The 19,342-nt window shown below is 52.2% G+C and overlaps 1 protein-coding gene across 2 annotated transcripts; it reads left to right on the forward strand.

The window, feature by feature from the left end:
• The first annotated feature begins 366 nt into the window (after positions 1–366).
• Positions 367–14,901, forward strand: NAA60 (N-alpha-acetyltransferase 60, NatF catalytic subunit). Of its 2 annotated transcripts, XM_083152683.1 has the most exons (8): positions 370–573; positions 2,562–2,645; positions 4,057–4,172; positions 4,246–4,375; positions 4,451–4,547; positions 8,540–8,774; positions 9,599–9,760; positions 12,212–14,901. In XM_083152683.1, the coding sequence occupies exons 3-7, from the start codon at positions 4,063–4,065 to the stop codon at positions 9,753–9,755; spliced, it is 729 nt and encodes a 242-aa protein (XP_083008809.1). In that variant the 5' UTR covers positions 370–573; positions 2,562–2,645; positions 4,057–4,062; the 3' UTR covers positions 9,756–9,760; positions 12,212–14,901. The 2 variants fall into 2 exon arrangements, with proteins under 2 accessions (XP_083008810.1, XP_083008809.1); XM_083152684.1 differs by lacking the exon at positions 4,057–4,172 and having other exon boundaries at positions 367–573.
• The last annotated feature ends 4,441 nt before the right edge of the window (positions 14,902–19,342 follow it).

A 19,342-nucleotide genomic window follows, 5' to 3' on the forward strand; every position in this document is an offset into this window, starting at 1 on the left:
CGGTCTTTACCCATACCCGGTGGTGATTGGATTATAATATAGATAGGCTGTTTATGCTTTTCTTACTGTGCATAAGTGAGTACTGATAACTAACAGCTCCCATAGCACTGGCAGCCCAGCATATGAGCAGCAGGAGTATAATGAGCAGGGACAGAGCTGGAGGACAGGTACTGTGCAGCCTGGGTCATGCCATGGTAGCCCTGGCAGCAGTAGTAGTGGCACCACACAGAGGTCAGGTCACACACTGAGGGACGGGTCGGGACTCGGGAGAGAGAAAGCCCCACCCCCCTGGTCCAGTTATATCGTCCCGGCTGGCCAATCCGGTTGCTGGTAGGTTTGCGCATGCGCACGGGCCGCGACACACATTCCCCTCTGTTGTCGCTATGGAGAGCCGCGCGTGCCCGCGCCCCCTCCTCCTCAGCCCCCTCCGGGATGTGCGCGCCCCCGCGACTAGGAAATAGCCGCTGTCCTCGCGAGTTCCTGCGTCGGTGACAGCCAGACAGCCGGAGCCAGGACCGGAAGTGCCGGTGGAGTGGGGAATCCCGGGAGAGCACCGAGTAAAGCTACCACCAGGTGGGTATGCTACCGGACGCAAGTCCGATGTAGGGGGCCCCTGGGGGCTCCCAGGGGCCAGTGCTGAGAGCTGTCACCTGATGCTGGGATATAGGATCCTGGGACACGTAACCCCTGCAGTGCAACAGGATCCTGCTCTCAGTCATCACCTGCCCTGTAGGGTGACACCCCTGCCTGCCCCGCTCCATTACCCCCGGGGTATCCTGTGTCCCTGAGCAATGGCCAGAACCGTACAGAGCTGGGGGAGGTGCAAATGCTGCCAGTCACCCTCTACTGCCCCTATTGTCCCGTGCCCTCTTCTGTCACCCTGTGCGTCCCCCTCTTTCTGTCACCCTGTGCATCCCCCTCCTCCTGTCACCCTGTGCATCCCCCTCCTCCTGTCACCCTGTGCACCCCCTCCCCACTTCTGTCGCCTTGTGTGTCCCCCCCCTTCTGTCACCCTGTGTGTCCCCCCCTCCTTCTGTCACCCTGTGTGTCCCCCCCCTCCTTCTGTCGCCCTGTGCGTCCCCCTCCTTCTGTCGCCCTGTGCGTCCCCCTCCTTCTGTCGCCCTGTGCGTCCCCCTCCTTGTGTCGCCCTGCGCGTCCCCCTCCTTGTGTCGCCCTGCGCGTCCCCCTCCTTGTGTCGCCCTGCGCGTCCCCCTCCTTGTGTCGCCCTGTGCGTCCCCCTCCTTGTGTCGCCCTGTGCGTCCCCCTCCTTGTGTCGCCCTGTGCGTCCCCCTCCTTGTGTCGCCCTGTGCGTCCCCCTCCTTGTGTCGCCCTGTGCGTCCCCCTCCTTGTGTCGCCCTGTGCGTCCCCCTCCTTGTGTCGCCCTGTGCGTCTCCCTCCTTCTGTCGCCCTGTGCGTCCCCCTCCTTCTGTCGCCCTGCGTGTCTCCCCCCCCTCCTGTCGCCCTGCGCGTCCCCCTCCTTGTGTCGCCCTGTGCGTCCCCCTCCTTCTGTCGCCCTGTGCGTCCCCCTCCTTCTGTCGCCCTGTGCGTCCCCCTCCTTCTGTCGCCTTGTGCGTCCCCCTCCTTCTGTCGCCCTGTGCGTCCCCCTCCTTCTGTCGCCCTGTGCGTCCCCCTCCTTCTGTCGCCCTGTGCGTCCCCCTCCTTCTGTCGCCCTGTGCGTCCCCCTCCTTCTGTCGCCCTGTGCGTCCCCCTCCTTCTGTCGCCCTGTGCGTCCCCCTCCTTCTGTCGCCCTGTGCGTCCCCCTCCTTCTGTCGCCCTGTGCGTCCCCCTCCTTGTGTCGCCCTGTGCGTCCCCCTCCTTGTGTCGCCCTGTGCGTCCCCCTCCTTGTGTCGCCCTGTGCGTCCCCCTCCTTGTGTCGCCCTGTGCGTCTCCCTCCTTCTGTCGCCCTGTGCGTCCCCCTCCTTCTGTCGCCCTGCGTGTCTCCCCCCCCTCCTGTCGCCCTGCGCGTCCCCCTCCTTGTGTCGCCCTGTGCGTCCCCCTCCTTCTGTCGCCCTGTGCATCGTCCCCTCCTTCTGTCGCCCTGTGCATCGTCCCCTCCTTCTGTCGCCCTGTGCGTGTCCCCCCTCCTTCTGTCGCCCTGTGCGTGTCCCCCCTCCTTCTGTCGCCCTGTGCGTGTCCCCCCTCCTTCTGTCGCCCCCGTGCGTGTCCCCCCTCCTTCTGTCGCCCCCGTGCGTGTCCCCCCTCCTTCTGTCGCCCCCGTGCGTGTCCCCCCTCCTTCTGTCGCCCCCGTGCGTGTCCCCCCTCCTTCTGTCGCCCTGTGCGTCGTCCCCTCCTTCTGTCACCATAAATCCGCTATCGTCTATTTGCTCAAATACATAAAGTTCTAGTGATCTCTTGGTACCATCATATATAAATGTGTGAGAGATGTTGGTAGGCTGACCCCCTATCTACCATATAAAACATGGAGACCAGCACAGGAGAGGCTCTGGGGTCTGTTTGGTCCTATTTGGCCATTGGACCCATTGGCAGCAATGGACGGTACTGCAGTGGTGATAGAAGTGTATAATACTAATTGTATCTCCTCCTCTCCTTTGTCTCTGTAGCACATGGAGTCTCTGTAGACCGCGGCGGAGCTCAGGGCTCAGTCCGGAGAAGCTGATCTGGGACCTGTCTGCTCCAGAAACAGGGTGAGTCATTTGGGTTCCGTGTGGCTCACCCTGTATTGCTACATAATATATTACAGTGACCTGACTTCCCGGAGCTCAGGGTGCGTGCCTGGGTTCAGGATACTAGTTGAATGGTTGGTTGATGATGTGAGATACAGGGCACTGTTTTTACATCCCAGGGTACCAGGCACAGGAAAGGCTCCGTCCTAGCGTTCTGTATATAACCCATCCAGCTATTAGTCTGATGGCTCTGATGTATAGGAGAATACAATTGGCTGGCATGGTTGTGTGTGTCCTATTAAAAATAGGCAAAAGCCCCGATCAGCATGATCGCTCAGCACACAGCATTACGTGTGCATCGCGGTGTGTGCGGAGCGATCAGGCTTAAGTACATTGCTCAGCCCAATGGCTGGATCTCCACATCTGTATGCCCCTTAATAGAGATATCTGCACATCAATTGATATATCTAAAGACGGGGCATTCTCCATTCACACTGCCCGATCCGTTGGAACCAACATCACTGAGCTGTCAATCACCGGCTGCTCTAGATATATATCGGGCATCGGCTGTGTTGCAGAGTCGACGTGATAATATATGTGCAACAATATATCGACCGTGCAATCAAACGGCCGATATATTGGCCAGTGTGTACGCACCTTTAGCTATACAAGCAGTGGTCGTTCTTCCAGTTTTCGCTGGTGCTGCAGTATAAGCGTGAGAGGACCCTGCATCCCTGCATCTCTCAGTACTCCTGCAGTTCCTCTTCCCTGCCAGGGTGTCGCTCTCTGCTGTGGTGCTTCTAGCACAGGTCTGGTCTGCATATCTGTGCTGAAATACAGGCCACACTGTGCTAGAAGCACAACAGCAGAGTGCGGCAGCCCAGGCAGGGAAGATAAGATGCAGGAAGCTAGAATGAACACTATAGCGATATGATTGGTCCTCTTACGTGCAGTAATTTTGTCAGATTGAGCTGTATGTTCAGACGACGGGAGATCGTTAATGACCCGCCGCTGCGCGCTTCGTTAATGACCCGCCGCTGCGCGCTTCGTTAATGACCCGCCGCTGCGCGCTTCGTTAATGACACGCCGCTGCGCGCTTCGTTAATGACCCGCCGCTGCGCGCTTCGTTAATGACCCGCCGCTGCGCGCTTCGTTAACGACCCGCCGCTGCGCGCTTCGTTAACGACCCGCCGCTGCGCGCTTCGTTAACGACCCGCCGCTGCGCGCTTCGTTAACGACCCGCCGCTGCGCGCTTCGTTAACTATATTGAACGTACACACTGGACTAGATGCACAAAATATTGTTATCGATATTGTTGGCTATACATCGGCCAGTCTGTAGCCAGCTTAAAACTATACAGATGTACCTGGTATTAAACCAGTTGATATCCTTACTCCACTTAACGCTATTGCACACTGTGTGTTTACGTCAGGTGTGAATGAGCGAGGACGAGCCCCCCCCTGCTCTCTCTGACACGGTCCTGCGTTTCCTTTGCCATGATGACATAGACACAGTGAAGGAGCTATGTGCCGACTGGTTCCCCATCGAGTAAGTCCTTTACTGGGGTGGGGAGGATCATGCATAGAAAGCCCATTGTTTCATCATTTCGATTTAACCCCAGGTACCCAGATTCCTGGTACAGAGACATCACATCGAACAAGAAATTCTTCTCCCTGGCAGCCACATACAATGGGCATATTGTGGGCATGATCGTGGCAGAAATAAAGAGCAGGACCAAAGTACACAAAGAGGTGAGTAATGCTGGGCGTTACGCTGCCCCCTGCTGGCAGTGCAGGACACTGACGTGTCGTGTCTTTCTGTTGTAGGATGGAGACATCTTGGCATCCAGCTTCTCCAGCGACACCCAGGTGGCGTACATCCTGAGCCTAGGCGTCGTGAAGGAATTCCGGAAACAGGGGATTGGTGAGGACAGGGGCTTCTCTGTTACTGTATCATTAACAGCAGACAGATAGAGACTGCTGTCTTATGGCATATTACAGGAGATTGTTCTGGTGTGTGGTAGAGGCATCTCTGTATGGCGTATTACAGAAGCTTGTTCTGGTGTGTGGTAGGGGCATCTCTGTATGGCGTATTGCAGAAGCTTGTTCTGGTGTGTGGTAGGGGCATCTCTGTATGGCATATTGCAGAAGCTTGTTCTGGTGTGCGGTAGGGGCATCTCTGTATGGCGTATTGCAGAAGCTTGTTCTGGTGTGCGGTAGGGGCATCTCTGTATGGCGTATTGCAGAAACTTGTTCTGTTGTGCGGTAGGGGCATCTCTGTATGGCGTATTGCATATGCTTGTTCTGGTGTGTGGTAGGGGCATCTCTGTATGGCGTACTGCAGAAGCTTGTTCTGGTGTGTGGAAGGGGCATCTCTGTATGGCGTACTGCAGAAGCTTGTTCTGTTGTGTGGTAGGGGCATCTCTGTATGGCGTATTGCAGAAGCTTGTTCTGTTGTGTGGTAGGGGCATCTCTGTATGGCGTATTGCAGAAGCTTGTTCTGGTGTGTGGTAGGGGCATCTCTGTATGGCGTACTGCAGAAGCTTGTTCTGGTGTGTGGTAGGGGCATCTCTGTATGGCGTATTGCATATGCTTGTTCTGTTGTGTGGTAGGGGCATCTCTGTATGGCGTATTGCAGAAGGTTGTTCTGGTGTGCGGTAGGGGCATCTCTGTATGGCGTACTGCAGAAGCTTGTTCTGTTGTGTGGTAGGGGCATCTCTGTATGGCGTACTGCAGAAGCTTGTTCTGGTGTGTGGTAGGGGCATCTCTGTATGGCGTATTGCAGAAGCTTGTTCTGGTGTGCGGTAGGGGCATCTCTGTATGGCGTATTGCAGAAACTTGTTCTGTTGTGCGGTAGGGGCATCTCTGTATGGCGTACTGCAGAAGCTTGTTCTGTTGTGTGGTAGGGGCATCTCTGTATGGCGTATTGCATATGCTTGTTCTGGTGTGCGGTAGGGGCATCTCTGTATGGCGTATTGCAGAAGCTTGTTCTGGTGTGTGGTAGGGGCATCTCTGTATGGCGTATTGCATATGCTTGTTCTGGTGTGCGGTAGGGGCATCTCTGTATGGCGTATTGCAGAAGGTTGTTCTGGTGTGTGGTAGGGGCATCTCTGTATGGTGTATTGCAGAAGGTTGTTCTGGTGTGTGGTAGGGGCATCTCTGTATGGTGTATTGCAGAAGCTTGTTCTGTTGTGTGGTAGGGGCATCTCTGTATGGCGTATTGCGTATTCTTGTTCTGTTGTGTGGTAGGGGCATCTCTGTATGGCGTATTACAGAAACTTGTTCTGATGTGCGGTAGGGGCATCTCTGTATGGCGTATTGCGTATTCTTGTTCTGTTGTGTGGTAGGGGCATCTCTGTATGGCGTATTACAGAAACTTGTTCTGATGTGCGGTAGGGGCATCTCTGTATGGCGTATTGCATATGCTTGTTCTGGTGTGTGGTAGGGGCATCTCTGTATGGCGTATTGCAGAAGCTTTTTCTGGTGTGCGGTAGGGGCATCTCTGTATGGCGTATTGCAGAAGCTTGTTCTGGTGTGTGGTAGGGGCATCTCTGTATGGCGTATTACAGAAACTTGTTCTGATGTGCGGTAGGGGCATCTCTGTATGGCGTATTGCAGAAGCTTGTTCTGGTGTGCGGTAGGGGCATCTCTGTATGGCGTATTGCAGAAGCTTGTTCTGGTGTGCGGTAGGGGCATCTCTGTATGGCGTACTGCAGAAGCTTGTTCTGTTGTGTGGTAGGGGCATCTCTGTATGGCGTATTGCAGAAGCTTGTTCTGGTGTGTGGTAGAGGCATCTCTGTATGGCGTATTGCATATGCTTGTTCTGGTGTGCGGTAGGGGCATCTCTGTATGGCGTATTGCATATGCTTGTTCTGGTGTGTGGTAGGGGCATCTCTGTATGGCGTATTGCAGAAGGTTGTTCTGGTGTGCGGTAGGGGCATCTCTGTATGGCGTATTGCATATGCTTGTTCTGGTGGGTGGTAGGGGCATCTCTGTATTGCGTATTACAGAAGCTTGTTCAGGTGTTTGCCCCTTCCCCTGCAGCCTGTCTCCTTAATGCAAAACAACTACCGCCCCCCCCCCCCCCCTGCTTGTATTAAACATTACACTACATAACAGCATGTGTTTGTTAAATTTTAGACTTTCAGCAATTTCAGTTCCCTTAAAAATAAAAACCCCAAACCCATAATTCTGTGGCTCTGCGATGCGTGCGTCTTGTCCGTCCGCTCTGAAAAATGTGGGTGCTCCAGTTTCACCACTTACATTTGCTCACCACACCCAGTCTCTGCTCAGGTTACTGCGGAACTCTGGGGTAGATTTATTAAGCTTGGTGAAGTGATAAAGTATCTGGTCTTTATCACCGGACAATCAGCTCCTACCTGTCATTTTTCAAACCAAGCCAGTAACTTCACAGTTAGGAGCTGATAGGCCGGTGATAAAGACCAGATACTTTATGACTTCACCAAGCTTAATAAATCTGCCCCTCAGTGACCACGGCTGTTTGTGAATAATGTCCAAGGGCTATCACTTATTAGCAGTATTCTGTGATCCTTCTAGAGCAGTGGTTCCCAACCTTTTTTGTCTCTCGTACCCCTTGATTAGGTTTTTCATTTATTATTCCCCCCTCGTGTCAAGCCGCGCTTGACAATTTTTAGGGGGTGTGGTCTAATTTGAAGGGTGTGGCTTAACAGTGGCAAGTCACTCCCCCATTTTCACTGTGGTGGTATGTGCCATGTCTTCAGATTAATTTAAGAACATGCTGATGTATGCCCAGTTTATATTACAAAAATCATTCTGGTACCAAATATAAAACATAGCGTTCATACTGGCAATGACGAGAAAAAAAAAAAGTGCAACCACTTGACCACAATATAAGCTCAGCCCATTCTGCGGACAGCATATAAAATAACAGAACACTGTCAAATCTCTATTACTGAAGCAACAAACAGACATTCCAAGTGATCACGTTAGCCTTCCAATAGTGCCAGATACACATATGCTCCAATGGTGCCATGTATGTCCCCACAGTGCCAGCAACAAGTATGCCCCACAGTGCCAGCAATGCCCCACAGTGCCAGCAACAAGTATGCCCCACAGTGCCAGCAATATGGTATGCCCCCACCTTGACAGCAATGCCCCCCCACAGTGCCAGCAATAAATATGCCCCCACAGTGCCAGCAATAAATATGCCCCCACAGTGCCAGCAATAAATATGCCCCCACAGTGCCAGCAATAAATATGCCCCCACAGTGCCAGCAATAAATATGCCCCCACAGTGCCAGCAATATGGTATTCCTCCAATGTATGCATGTTACATAGAGCCAGCACTGATGTATGATGGAGTGCACGCAGAACCAGAACACAGACTGCACACACGTGTATGTGTATATATATATATATATATATATATATATATATATATATATAACAGTCTCAGAGAGGAAGCGAACAGAACACACAGAGAGTAGACAGAGGGAGTGAATGTGGAAGAGATGACAGAAAGCATACTCACCTGGCATCAATCCACACATCCAGCGATGGCGTCCTTCCGTCCAGGCATACTTCCAGGCGCGGCGGCTTTCTTCCCGGCAGGGCAGTGTCCTTCAGCAAGACTGCGCATGCGCCGGGGTCCGTCCTTCAAGGCGCTGCGGCTTTCTTCCAGGCGCGGCGGTCTCCTTACGCGACTGCGCATGCGCCGGGGGTCCGTCCTTCCAGCCGCGGCGGTGTGACCCGGCGTCCTGCGCATGTGCCGGGTCACGCAGCCGCCATTACTGGCATCTGCGTCGTGTACCCCCGGTGGTACGTGTACCACGGGTTGGGAACCGCTGTTCTAGAGCATAGTACAGTGCCAGTGTGCGATTATACATAGGATAGGTGTGACCCCCTTCTCCTAACCAATAGCTCTGCTCCTCTCAGGTTCCCTGCTGCTGGAAAGTCTGAAGAGTCACATCTCCAGCACGGCCCAAGATCTCTGCAAGGCGCTGTACCTGCATGTTCTGACCACCAACAGCAGTGCCATCCGCTTCTACGAGAACCGCCACTTCTATCAACACCACTATCTGCCCTACTACTACTCCATCCGCGGTGTGCTGCAGGACGCCTACACTTACGTCTTATACCTCAACGGAGGGCACCCGCCCTGGACAGTGATATATCCTTTTCTGGGCACCACTCTTGTGGCTAATTTATACATATGGGCAATTAAACAAATCAGACCAGTTCTATCCCAAGAGATACAGAACATTCCCTTCTAATCATTGTGGCACATTGATACAATAAACACACAAACTAACACAACTCAATAAGTTGTGGGCTGCGGTAACGATTGATCTAGTGGCGATCCTAAAGCTGTGTTGCGGACGTGTTTAATTGGGGAATAACCTAGAACTTCATCAGGGGAAGTTGTACCACAATGAAACGCGTCCGTGACTCTACATTGAGTTGGCTGCTAGACCAATCTTCCTAACTGCCTCCGCTTAATAATCGGGTTTAAAGATACGATAGGAGTTTTTTGAAATTGTGGTGTTTTTTTTTCCCCCCAATCAACTGAAAGGATTACGTGTGGATTCGGGATCTTGTATGCATTTTAGTACAGTGAAAGGGGTTTACTGTGCTTCTAATATTTTACATCGGTTCCTCTAACATTGGCGTAACATTTGGATGGTTCAACCAGTGTATTGGGAACCAGAGCTCACGCTCGTATAACACTTGTACGGTTGTGTTCCCGGTGACCGCACGTCTGTAGGGATCAGCAATCTCGCCTGACTACAGAGCAGTAATGTTGATGATTTCTTTTCTTAAGTTTTTCGGGTGTCTGGGTGCAAACAAAGTACTGAAGGTGTCTCGGAGAAGCATCTCTATAATTGGTTTCTATAAACTATCCTTCGACATTACAAGAGTTCCCTGTAGGATTTTGGGCAAAGTTTATGAGCCTTTGATTGTAGCTGGCTGATATTTTCCTTAACCTCTCTTTACGGACTACCTGCAGCACCTGGGCTCGGCGCTGGCCGGTCTCAGCCCTTGCTCGCTCCCGCAGAGGATCTACCGCCAGGCTCACACTCTGCTGCGCAGTATACTACCTTGGTCTGGCATCTCGGCCAAGAGTGGCATCGAGTACAGTCGTACCATGTGACCCAGGTAACTCTGACTGATGGGACTGGCGCTAGGGGTGGTGCTTGTTCGTAGTAACCCAGGTAACTGACCAACAGGACTGATGGTAGTGAGGTGCTTGTTCCTAGTGACCCAGGTAACTGACCAACAGGACTGATGGTAGTGAGGCGCTTGTTACTAGTGACCCGGGTTACTGACCAACAGGACTGATGGTAGTAAGGCTCTTGTTCCTAGTGACCCGGGTAACTGACCAACAGGACTGATGGTAGTGAGGCGCTTGTTCCTAGTGACCCGGGTAACTGACCAACGGGACTGATGGTAGTGAGGCGCTTGTTCCTAGTGACCCGGGTAACTGACCAACAGGACTGATGGTAGTGAGGCGCTTGTTCCTAGTGACCCGGGGAACTGACCAATGGGACTGATGGTAGTGAGGCCCTTGTTCATAGTGACCCGGGTAACTGACCAACGGGACTGATGGTAGTGAGGCGCTTGTTCGTAGTGACCCGGGTAACTGACCAACGGGACTGATGGTAGTGAGGCGCTTGTTCCTAGTGACCCGGGTAACTGGCCAATGGGACTGATGGTAGTGAGGCGCTTGTTCCTAGTGACCCGGGTAACTGACCAACAGGACTGATGGTAGTGAGGCGCTTGTTCCTAGTGACCCGGGTAACTGACCAACGGGACTGATGGTAGTGAGGCGCATGTTCCTAGTGACCCGGGTAACTGACCAACGGGACTGATGGTAGTGAGGCGCTTGTTCCCAGTGACCCGGGTAACTGACCAACGGGACTGATGGTAGTGAGGCGCTTGTTCGTAGTGACCCGGGTAACTGACCAACGGGACTGATGGTAGTGAGGCGCTTGTTCCTAGTGACCCGGGTAACTGACCAACAGGACTGATGGTAGTGAGGCGCTTGTTCCTAGTGACCCGGGTAACTGACCAACGGGACTGATGGTAGTGAGGCGCATGTTCCTAGTGACCCGGGTAACTGACCAACGGGACTGATGGTAGTGAGGCGCTTGTTCCCAGTGACCCGGGTAACTGACCAACGGGACTGATGGTAGTGAGGCGCTTGTTCGTAGTGACCCGGGTAACTGACCAACGGGACTGATGGTAGTGAGGCGCTTGTTCGTAGTGACCCGGGTAACTGACCAACGGGACTGATGGTAGTGAGGCGCTTGTTCGTAGTGACCCGGGTAACTGACCAACAGGACTGATGGTAGTGAGGCGCTTGTTCCTAGTGACCCGGGTAACTGACCAACGGGACTGATGGTAGTGAGGCGCTTGTTCGTAGTGACCCGGGTAACTGACCAACGGGACTGATGGTAGTAAGGCGCTTGTTCCTAGTGACCCAGGTAACTGACCAACGGGACTGATGGTAAGGAGGCCCTTGTTCCTAGTGACCCGGGTAACTGACCAATGGGACTGACGGTAGTGAGGTGCTTGTTCCTAGTGACCCGGGTAACTGACCAACGGGACTGATGGTAGTGAGGCGCTTGTTCCTAGTGACCCGGGTAACTGACCAACGGGACTGATGGTAGTGAGGCGCTTGTTCGTAGTGACCCGGGTAACTGACCAACGGGACTGATGGTAGTGAGGCGCTTGTTCGTAGTGACCCGGGTAACTGACCAACGGGACTGATGGTAGTGAGGCGCTTGTTCGTAGTGACCCGGGTAACTGACCAACGGGACTGATGGTAGTGAGGTGCTTGTTCCTAGTGACCCGGGTAACTGACCAACGGGACTGATGGTAGTGAGGCGCTTGTTCGTAGTGACCCGGGTAACTGACCAACGGGACTGATGGTAGTAAGGCGCTTGTTCCTAGTGACCCAGGTAACTGACCAACGGGACTGATGGTAAGGAGGCCCTTGTTCCTAGTGACCCGGGTAACTGACCAACGGGACTGATGGTAGTGAGGCGCTTGTTCCTAGTGACCCGGGTAACTGACCAATGGGACTGATGGTAGTGAGGCGCTTGTTCCTAGTGACTCACCATAAGCGGCCCACCAGCTGTTGATGAACTACACATCCCAGCATGCCTTCCCTCAGTTTCAGCATGACCAAAACCAAGGCAAGGCATGCTGGGATGTGTAGTTCATAAACAGCTGAAGGGCCGCTTATTGCCCAGCACTGCTACTAGAGGTCATTGCTGATACATGGCTGCGATTCAGTCCTAATTCTGCGTTAAACAAGATATAACCAAACTGGGGCAGTGTTCCTCCACTTGGCCTAATATGTCCCATTTCCTGCCCTCTCCGGACACATGCCCCATAATGCCTTGCACCATCCCAGTGATGTCACGCCTCGCTCTTAGGCCACTCACTTTGCTGTGTTGTGAGAGGATTGTCCCACATCGCATGAGGTAGCTGGGCCAATCATCAATGGCTAACACCATCCTAATGACCGGGTGCTAAGACCAAGTCAGTGACTCGGGGCCTCATTCAGAGACGTACACTGATGTCCTCTCCTCTCCCTCGCAGATGTGAGTCAGAAGCCGGCCTCCTCAGGACCTCCCTCTCCGCTCTGCACCTCTACATGACATGGCGCTGACTACGCCTCCTAGAGGAGCGAGGTGATCACAGGATACAGGGTCTCCTATTCCATCCGCTCGTAGCAGCCCAGGATCTGCTTGATGCACAAAGTACTTTGGACGGGATCTTCCTCCGCTGTCTCCATGACGTCAGGCTACCGCTTCCCGCCTTGTTTTTGAGGAAGATCCCTTTCCCTCCGGTGACACAGGAAGCAGCCTACGCTCTGCCCTATTTTGTAGCCTGGAGCTGCATGTGCTCTTTTTAAATGCATATTATTATTATTATTATTGATGGTCTTCTCACCCCCCCCCCCCCCATCCTGTTCTTTACCCTTGTAACGACTGCATTGGTGCTGGAGTCAGTGGTGTGTACATGTCTCTGCAGAGGTGCGGCAGACCAATGCTAGCAATGGTTCCAGGCTGGAGGGCGTGGTTACAGTGAGGGCTGTGCCGTGCTATGCAGCAGTTTCAGGCCTCTGCTATGTAGAGGACAGAATTGCCTTCCCTGCCCATCAGCGTCTTCCCTATATGTTATACAGAGCAGGGTCTGACCGGGGCTCATGCACAATGCTGGTACCTGCTGTACAGGGTCTATGTTTGTGTGTACCACCAGCTTTTTCTTTCACTTCTTGTATGGATAGTTTGGCTCAGTCCACACTGGTAATCTACGTGAACCGATGGGACAGCCACCGTTTTGTGGGCGGAACCAGTGATAATAAGCCGATATTGAGCGTATGCGGTCCCTAGGAATCGGGTCCTCGTGAGCTTCTGATGAGCAGTCGCTGTATTATTCTCAATCAGTGTTTCCCAAATCCAGTCCTCAGGAACTCCATGTTTTCCAGATCTCCTAGCAGGTGCACAGGTGCATTCATTACTGGCTGACACATTGTAAAAGATCCCCAGGTGGAGCTTGTGATATGGAGATCTGTGAAACGCACACAGTTGGGGGTTCCTGAGCACTGGGGTTGGACAGCGCCATCCGGATCATAGGTACCGTCATGTAGCTGGTTCAGGGTGTAGACGCTTGGCGTGCAGTAGGCAAGCCCAGCATTACGTCCTAACCAATAGGATCCTGCGGATACGGCAGTGTACAGATAATCACATGTGAGATTCACTTTATGGCCCCTCCCACCAATCTCTGCATACTCTTGTAGATCTATACATTACTGTCTGTTGTATAAAGTAACACCTATGTATGAATGTGGTGTGGATGTGTCTACTATTGACCTTTTCCTGGGCCGTGTTGGATAATGTTGACGTTTCGGTTTTCTACAGGTTTCTATGGAAAATGTCAAACTGCATTTAACCCTTTCACGGATTTGAAATTATAATTTTGAAAAAAAGAAATCTATAACACTTGGCACAGCAGATGCACACCCCCAACTGTACAGTTTAAGCCAGTACAGTACTGTTTTTTTTCTATGATCTGTATTGTACTGGGTTCAGCATCTGATTTTTATAGGCAGGGATACAGACAGTAGCATGCCAGCACCGCCTGCCCCCAGGAACAGCTGTAAACAATCATTGCGGTATTTTAACGGAGAAATGGTGGAGGGTATGCATATACGTTATTGGTGGCTTTCACTTTTTCACATCATGTCATTCAGTTCCGCTGCTCCGGATTGGTTAAACACTGCGCCACTCACCTCTGTTTGAGTACTGTCGTCATTCGTCGGTATAATCTCTATTATATGCCTAACCCCAGTTTGGTGCTCATGATAAATGAAATACAAAGCATCACTTACTCTAGTGCAGTGGTTCCCAAACCTGGTCCTCCAGTGCCCCAAACCGTTCAGGTTTTCCCAATCATCCAGCCAGTGCACTGTGTATCACCAGCTGACACATTTTTAAAAATCCACAGGTGACCTGGAAAACGTGAACTGTTGGGGGCACTTGAGGACCGGGGTTGGGAAGCAATGATCTAGCGCTTAGTTCTGTTATCCCTGGGTTCCTATTGGTGGAAGACTCGCCAGCTCTCTCTCCGTAGAAGGGATCAGATTGGCAAATGGTAAAGCCAGTTCTGGAACAGAAAGGGAAATGTTTATTTTCTGTAATATCTGTAATTAGGGCTGGTTCTCTTTTAATTTTGCGATAAAGTATAGTAGCCCAGTCCCAGCACATGATTCAATGCAGCAGTTTGCCCTGAGTATGCCAACGGGGCTTTTGATTTGTGCCAGGTACCTGATTATTATTTTTTTTCATACTCCTAACAAGTACCAGATTTATTGTTCATGTTAATCTACCTTATTATCACCTGCTACCAATATACTCCCAGCCGTGGCCCCAGGGGCATATCCACGTGACCATTTCTTGTTTGGTTTGTCCCCAGTGTTTGGTGATACTGCAGAGGGGGTGTGGCGCTGGGAGGGAGGACCAATCAGAAGCCACAATCATAGGTTGGACATCTCCCATTCAGCTATAAATAAGAAACGGACGGTCTATTGGTGCACAGTAGCAAGCCTCTTGCCCCTCCCTCCCTGATGTACCTGTATACAGGTGTGTGCGGTATGGATGGGCTTTCCGTGTACTCTTTTGGGGTGGCATTTAGCTGTACACTTGCACTGGTTGTTGTGAAATCCTTTGAATGTTTTCTATTTATGATAAAGGTATTGTAAAATAATAAAATATTCTAGAATCATTGCACCTGTTCCCCTGTGTCGCGGTGATTACGCAGCTTATTGGGTTACTGTATTATGTGCGTCTATGTGATTGTCTCCACACTGTGGGGCAGATTTATTAAGCTTGGAGAAGAGATAAACTGGAGATAAAGCGGAGAAAAGGTCAAATATAAAGCATCAGCCAGTTGGGAGTTGATTGGCTGGTGCTTTGGGGCGCATTTATCATTATATTGCGATGCCGGCATGATGACAACGCCGGGCATCGCATTGCGGTATCATCTGATACCGCAGGAATTTATCATTCTGGGTGCGCAGGGACAGTTCTTCCGATAGGAGCCCTTCCCTGCGATGCCCTAACCCGGAAGCCGGGGGGTCTGCGCATGCGCGGTTATGCGCTGACCCCCGCCGACCCCTCTGACTGCACTGCCCCACTCGGGTAGTGCGCTGTGTAGCCATAGGCTACAATGGGCTATCGCCACATTAGAATGGCGATAGCCCAGGGGTGCGATGCCGGGCTGCCCGATGTAGATACATCGGGCAGCTTCGCATCCCCCATAGAAACCTATAGGGGATGCGGCCGGCGGTGCTGCAGGGGGGGATCGCAGCAAGGATCGGAGATTCCTGCTGCGGTCCCCTTTAATACATTTCAGGGATACATAATATTTGCGGTTAACCCCGAAAACGGGTATTTTCGGGGTTTAGCCGCAAATCTTACTTGATAAATGGGCCCCTTTATCTCCTTTTACCTTTTCTCCACTTTTATCTCCGGTTTATCTCTTCTCCAAGCTTAATAAATCTGCCCCTGTACTCCTGGGCTGATCAAAGCTGACGGATTGGGGTAGCTCAGTAGGCAGCGTAGGTTCTGGGATACTGGTGCAAGCGGTTTTCCCTGCAATTGTTACAGCAAGGTTCAAGAACAGATAAGAGTAATAGCATAATAATAAGAACACACATAATAAGATAAGAGCCAAACAATATAACTCAAGAATCTAGGACCATGCAGGTCTTCTTCAGACCATGACAGTTGAACATTCTAATTGCAGCCGGAAGGAAAGATCTGCGATATCTCTCCATTGAGCATCGAGGGTGAAGCAACCTATCACTGAAAGTGCTACACAGATCCGTCACAATGTCCTGGAGTGGGTGTGAAGCATTATCCAATACTGATGTTATCTTGCTAATCATTCTCCTCTCACCCACAATCTCTACAGAATCCAAAGGCATTCCTAGAACAGAACTGGCCTTCCTTACCAGTCTGTCTAGTCTCTTATGCTGCTTTCAGACCGCATAACTGGCTTTGACCCTGTATTTGAAAACGTTTCCAAAAACGGGTCTGCCAGGTAAAACCCCTTTCACACCGCATCTCTTAACCGGTAAGTGGCGTTTTTTTTACACTGGCAGACCCGTTTTTGGAAGCTTTCCAAAAACAGGGTCAAAGCCAGTGCGGTCTTCAGTGCCCCCCCCCCCCCCCCCCCGGTTAACACACACACACCGCACCCCCCCCCCCGTTAACACACGCACACACAACACAACCGGGCACCCCCCCCACCCCCCAGCGGGTTAACACACACACAACCCCCATGTGTTAAAGGACCCCCCCTCCCCCCAATGTTTTTAAGGAACCCCCCCCCCCCCGTTCAGCCGGTACCTCCTGCGACGCGTTGAGGATCCCGGCAGTATGGACGGATGCATTGCACTTGTACATAAGAAAAGTGACTTTCGGAAAATGGCTGCCCCCATAGGAAAGAAAGTTTTTTTAAACGGGCTTTCCTACGGGGCAGCCGTTTTCCAAAAGACACTTTTTTTTTTTTTTACAAGTGCAATGCATCCGTCCATACTGCCGGAATCCTCAACGCATCGCAGGAGGTACTGGCTGAACGGGGGGGTTTGTTAGCGCTGGGGGGGAGGGACGACGGGACGTTAACCGGGTCTGAAACGGGTATGACCCTCCATTTTAACCGGTTTGAAAAAACGGTATTTTCAAACCGGTTAATTGGATCTGCACCTTTCAGACCGCACAGATTACTACCGTTTCCAAAGTGCGGTCTGAAAGGGGCATTATTGTCGGCTGTGGAAACACTGCTGCCCCAGCAGACCACTCCGTAGAATATGGCCGATGCCACTACACAGTTGAAGAAGGTCTTCAGGAGCGCTCCCTGCACTCCAAAGGACCTCAGTCTCCTCAGCAGATAAAAGTCTACTCTGCCCCTTCCTGTACAGAGCAGCAGAATTATCAGACCAGACCAGTTTATTGTTAAGGTGAAAACCCAGGTACTTGTAAGTTCTTACAATATCAATATCCATTCCCTGAATGATCCCCGGAGTTGGGGGGGGGGGGGGAAGTTGGGTGTGTGTGTGTGTGTGTGTGTGTGTGTGTGTGTGTGTATGTATGTGTATGCTGACGTTTCCTGAAATCAACTACCAGCTCCCTAGTTTTCCTCGTATTAAGTTGAAGATGGTTCCCCACACACCAAGTAGCAAAGTTCTGCACAAGTTCTCTGTACTCCCTGTCGTCCCCATCTACGATAAGGCCCACAATAGCAGAGTCATCAGAGAACTTCTGCAGATGACAGGTCGATGAATTGTATGTGAAATCTGCAGTATAGACAGTATAAGAGAAATGGTGCCAAAACTGTTCCCTGGGGTGCCCCTGTACTACAGATGATAGTATCAGACTGGCACTCCTTGGTCCTCACATACTGTGGACGGTTTGTAAGGTAATCCAGGATCCAGGTGATTAGATGATGATCCACCCCCGAGTCAACCAGTTTCTCCCCCAGGAGCATGGGCTGAATGGTATTAAAAGCACTGGAGAAGTCAAAGAATTATTCTCACAGTGGCCCCAGCTCTCTCCAGATGAGGTAGGGACCTCTGCATCAGATGTACGACAGCATCATCCACACCAATTCCAGGCTGATAAGCAAACTGCAATGGGTCCATAGAAGATCTCACCAGAGGTCGAAGATAGCCAAGGACCAGCCTCTCCAGAGACTTCATCAGCTGAGATGTCAATACAGGGGAGATCTGGGACACTGGTGCAAGCGGTTTCTCCTGCATGGCTCTGGTAATACAGAGGAGATCTGGGACACTGGTGCAAGTGATTTCCCCTGCATGGCTCTGGTAATACAACAGGGGAGATCTGGGACACTGGTGCAAGCGGTTTCCCCTGCATGGCTCTCGTAATACAGGGGAGATCTGGGACACTGGTGCAAGCGGTTTCCCCTGCATGGCTCTGGTAATACAGGGGAGATCTGGGACACTGGTGCAAGCGGTTTCTCCTGCATGGCTCTCGTAATACAGGGGAGATCTGGGACACTGGTGCAAGCGGTTTCCCCTGCATGGCTCTGGTAATACATGGGGAATCTGGGACACTGGTGCAAGCGGTTTCCCCTGCATGGCTCTGGTAATACAGGGGAGATCTGGGACACTGGTGCAAGCGGTTTCCCCTGCATGGCTCTGGTAATACAGAGGAGATCTGGGACACTGGTGCAAGCGGTTTCCCCTGCATGGCTCTGGTAATACAGAGGAGATCTGGGACACTGGTGTAAGCGGTTTCCCCTGCATGGCTCTGGTAATACAGGGGAGATCTGGGACACTGGTGCAAGCGGTTTCCCCTACATGGCTCTCGTAATACAGGGGAGATCTGGGACACTGGTGCAAGCGGTTTCCCCTGCATGGCTCTGGTAATACAGGGGAGATCTGGGACACTGGTGCAAGCGGTTTCTCCTGCATGGCTCTCGTAATACAGGGGAGATCTGGGACACTGGTGCAAGCGGTTTCCCCTGCATGGCTCTGGTAATACATGGGGAATCTGGGACACTGGTGCAAGCGGTTTCCACTGCATGGCTCTGGTAATACAGGGGAGATCTGGGACACTGGTGCAAGCGGTTTCCCCTGCATGGCTCTGGTAATACAGAGGAGATCTGGGACACTGGTGTAAGCGGTTTCCCCTGCATGGCTCTGGTAATACAGAGGAGATCTGGGACACTGGTGCAAGCGGTTTCTCCTGCATGGCTCTGGTAATACAGGGGAGATCTGGGACACTGCTGCAAGCGGTTTCCCCTGCATGGCTCTGGTAATACAGAGGAGATCTGGGGCACTGGTGCAAGCGGTTTCCCCTGCATGGCTCTGGTAATACAGAGGAGATCTGGGACACTGGTGCAAGCGGTTTCTCCTGCATGGCTCTGGTAATACAGGGGAGATCTGGGACACTGGTGCAAGCGGTTTCCCCTGCATGGCTCTGGTAATACAGGGGAGATCTGGGACACTGGTGCAAGCGGTTTCCCCTGCATGGCTCTGGTAATACAGAGGAGATCTGGGACACTGGTGCAAGCGGTTTCCCCTGCATGGCTCTGGTAATACAGAGGAGATCTGGGACACTGGTGCAAGCGGTTTTCCCTGCATGGCTGTGGTAATACAGAGGAACCTGGATACAGGGTTGGAATGGCCCACAGGGGAAACCC

The sequence above is a fragment of the Crinia signifera genome, chromosome 7 (genome assembly GCF_055691185.1).
Source record: "Crinia signifera chromosome 7, ASM5569118v1, whole genome shotgun sequence".
Lineage (NCBI taxonomy): Eukaryota > Metazoa > Chordata > Amphibia > Anura > Myobatrachidae > Crinia > Crinia signifera.

Coding starts and splice junctions, on each gene's coding strand:
- NAA60 (XM_083152683.1), top strand. CDS start 4,063: ATGAGCGAGGACGAGCCCCCCCCTGCTCTCTCTGACACGGTCCTGCGT. Junction 4,173..4,245: donor GCCGACTGGTTCCCCATCGA/GTAAGTCCTTTA, acceptor ATTTAACCCCAG/GTACCCAGATTCCTGGTACA. Junction 4,376..4,450: donor GGACCAAAGTACACAAAGAG/GTGAGTAATGCT, acceptor TTTCTGTTGTAG/GATGGAGACATCTTGGCATC.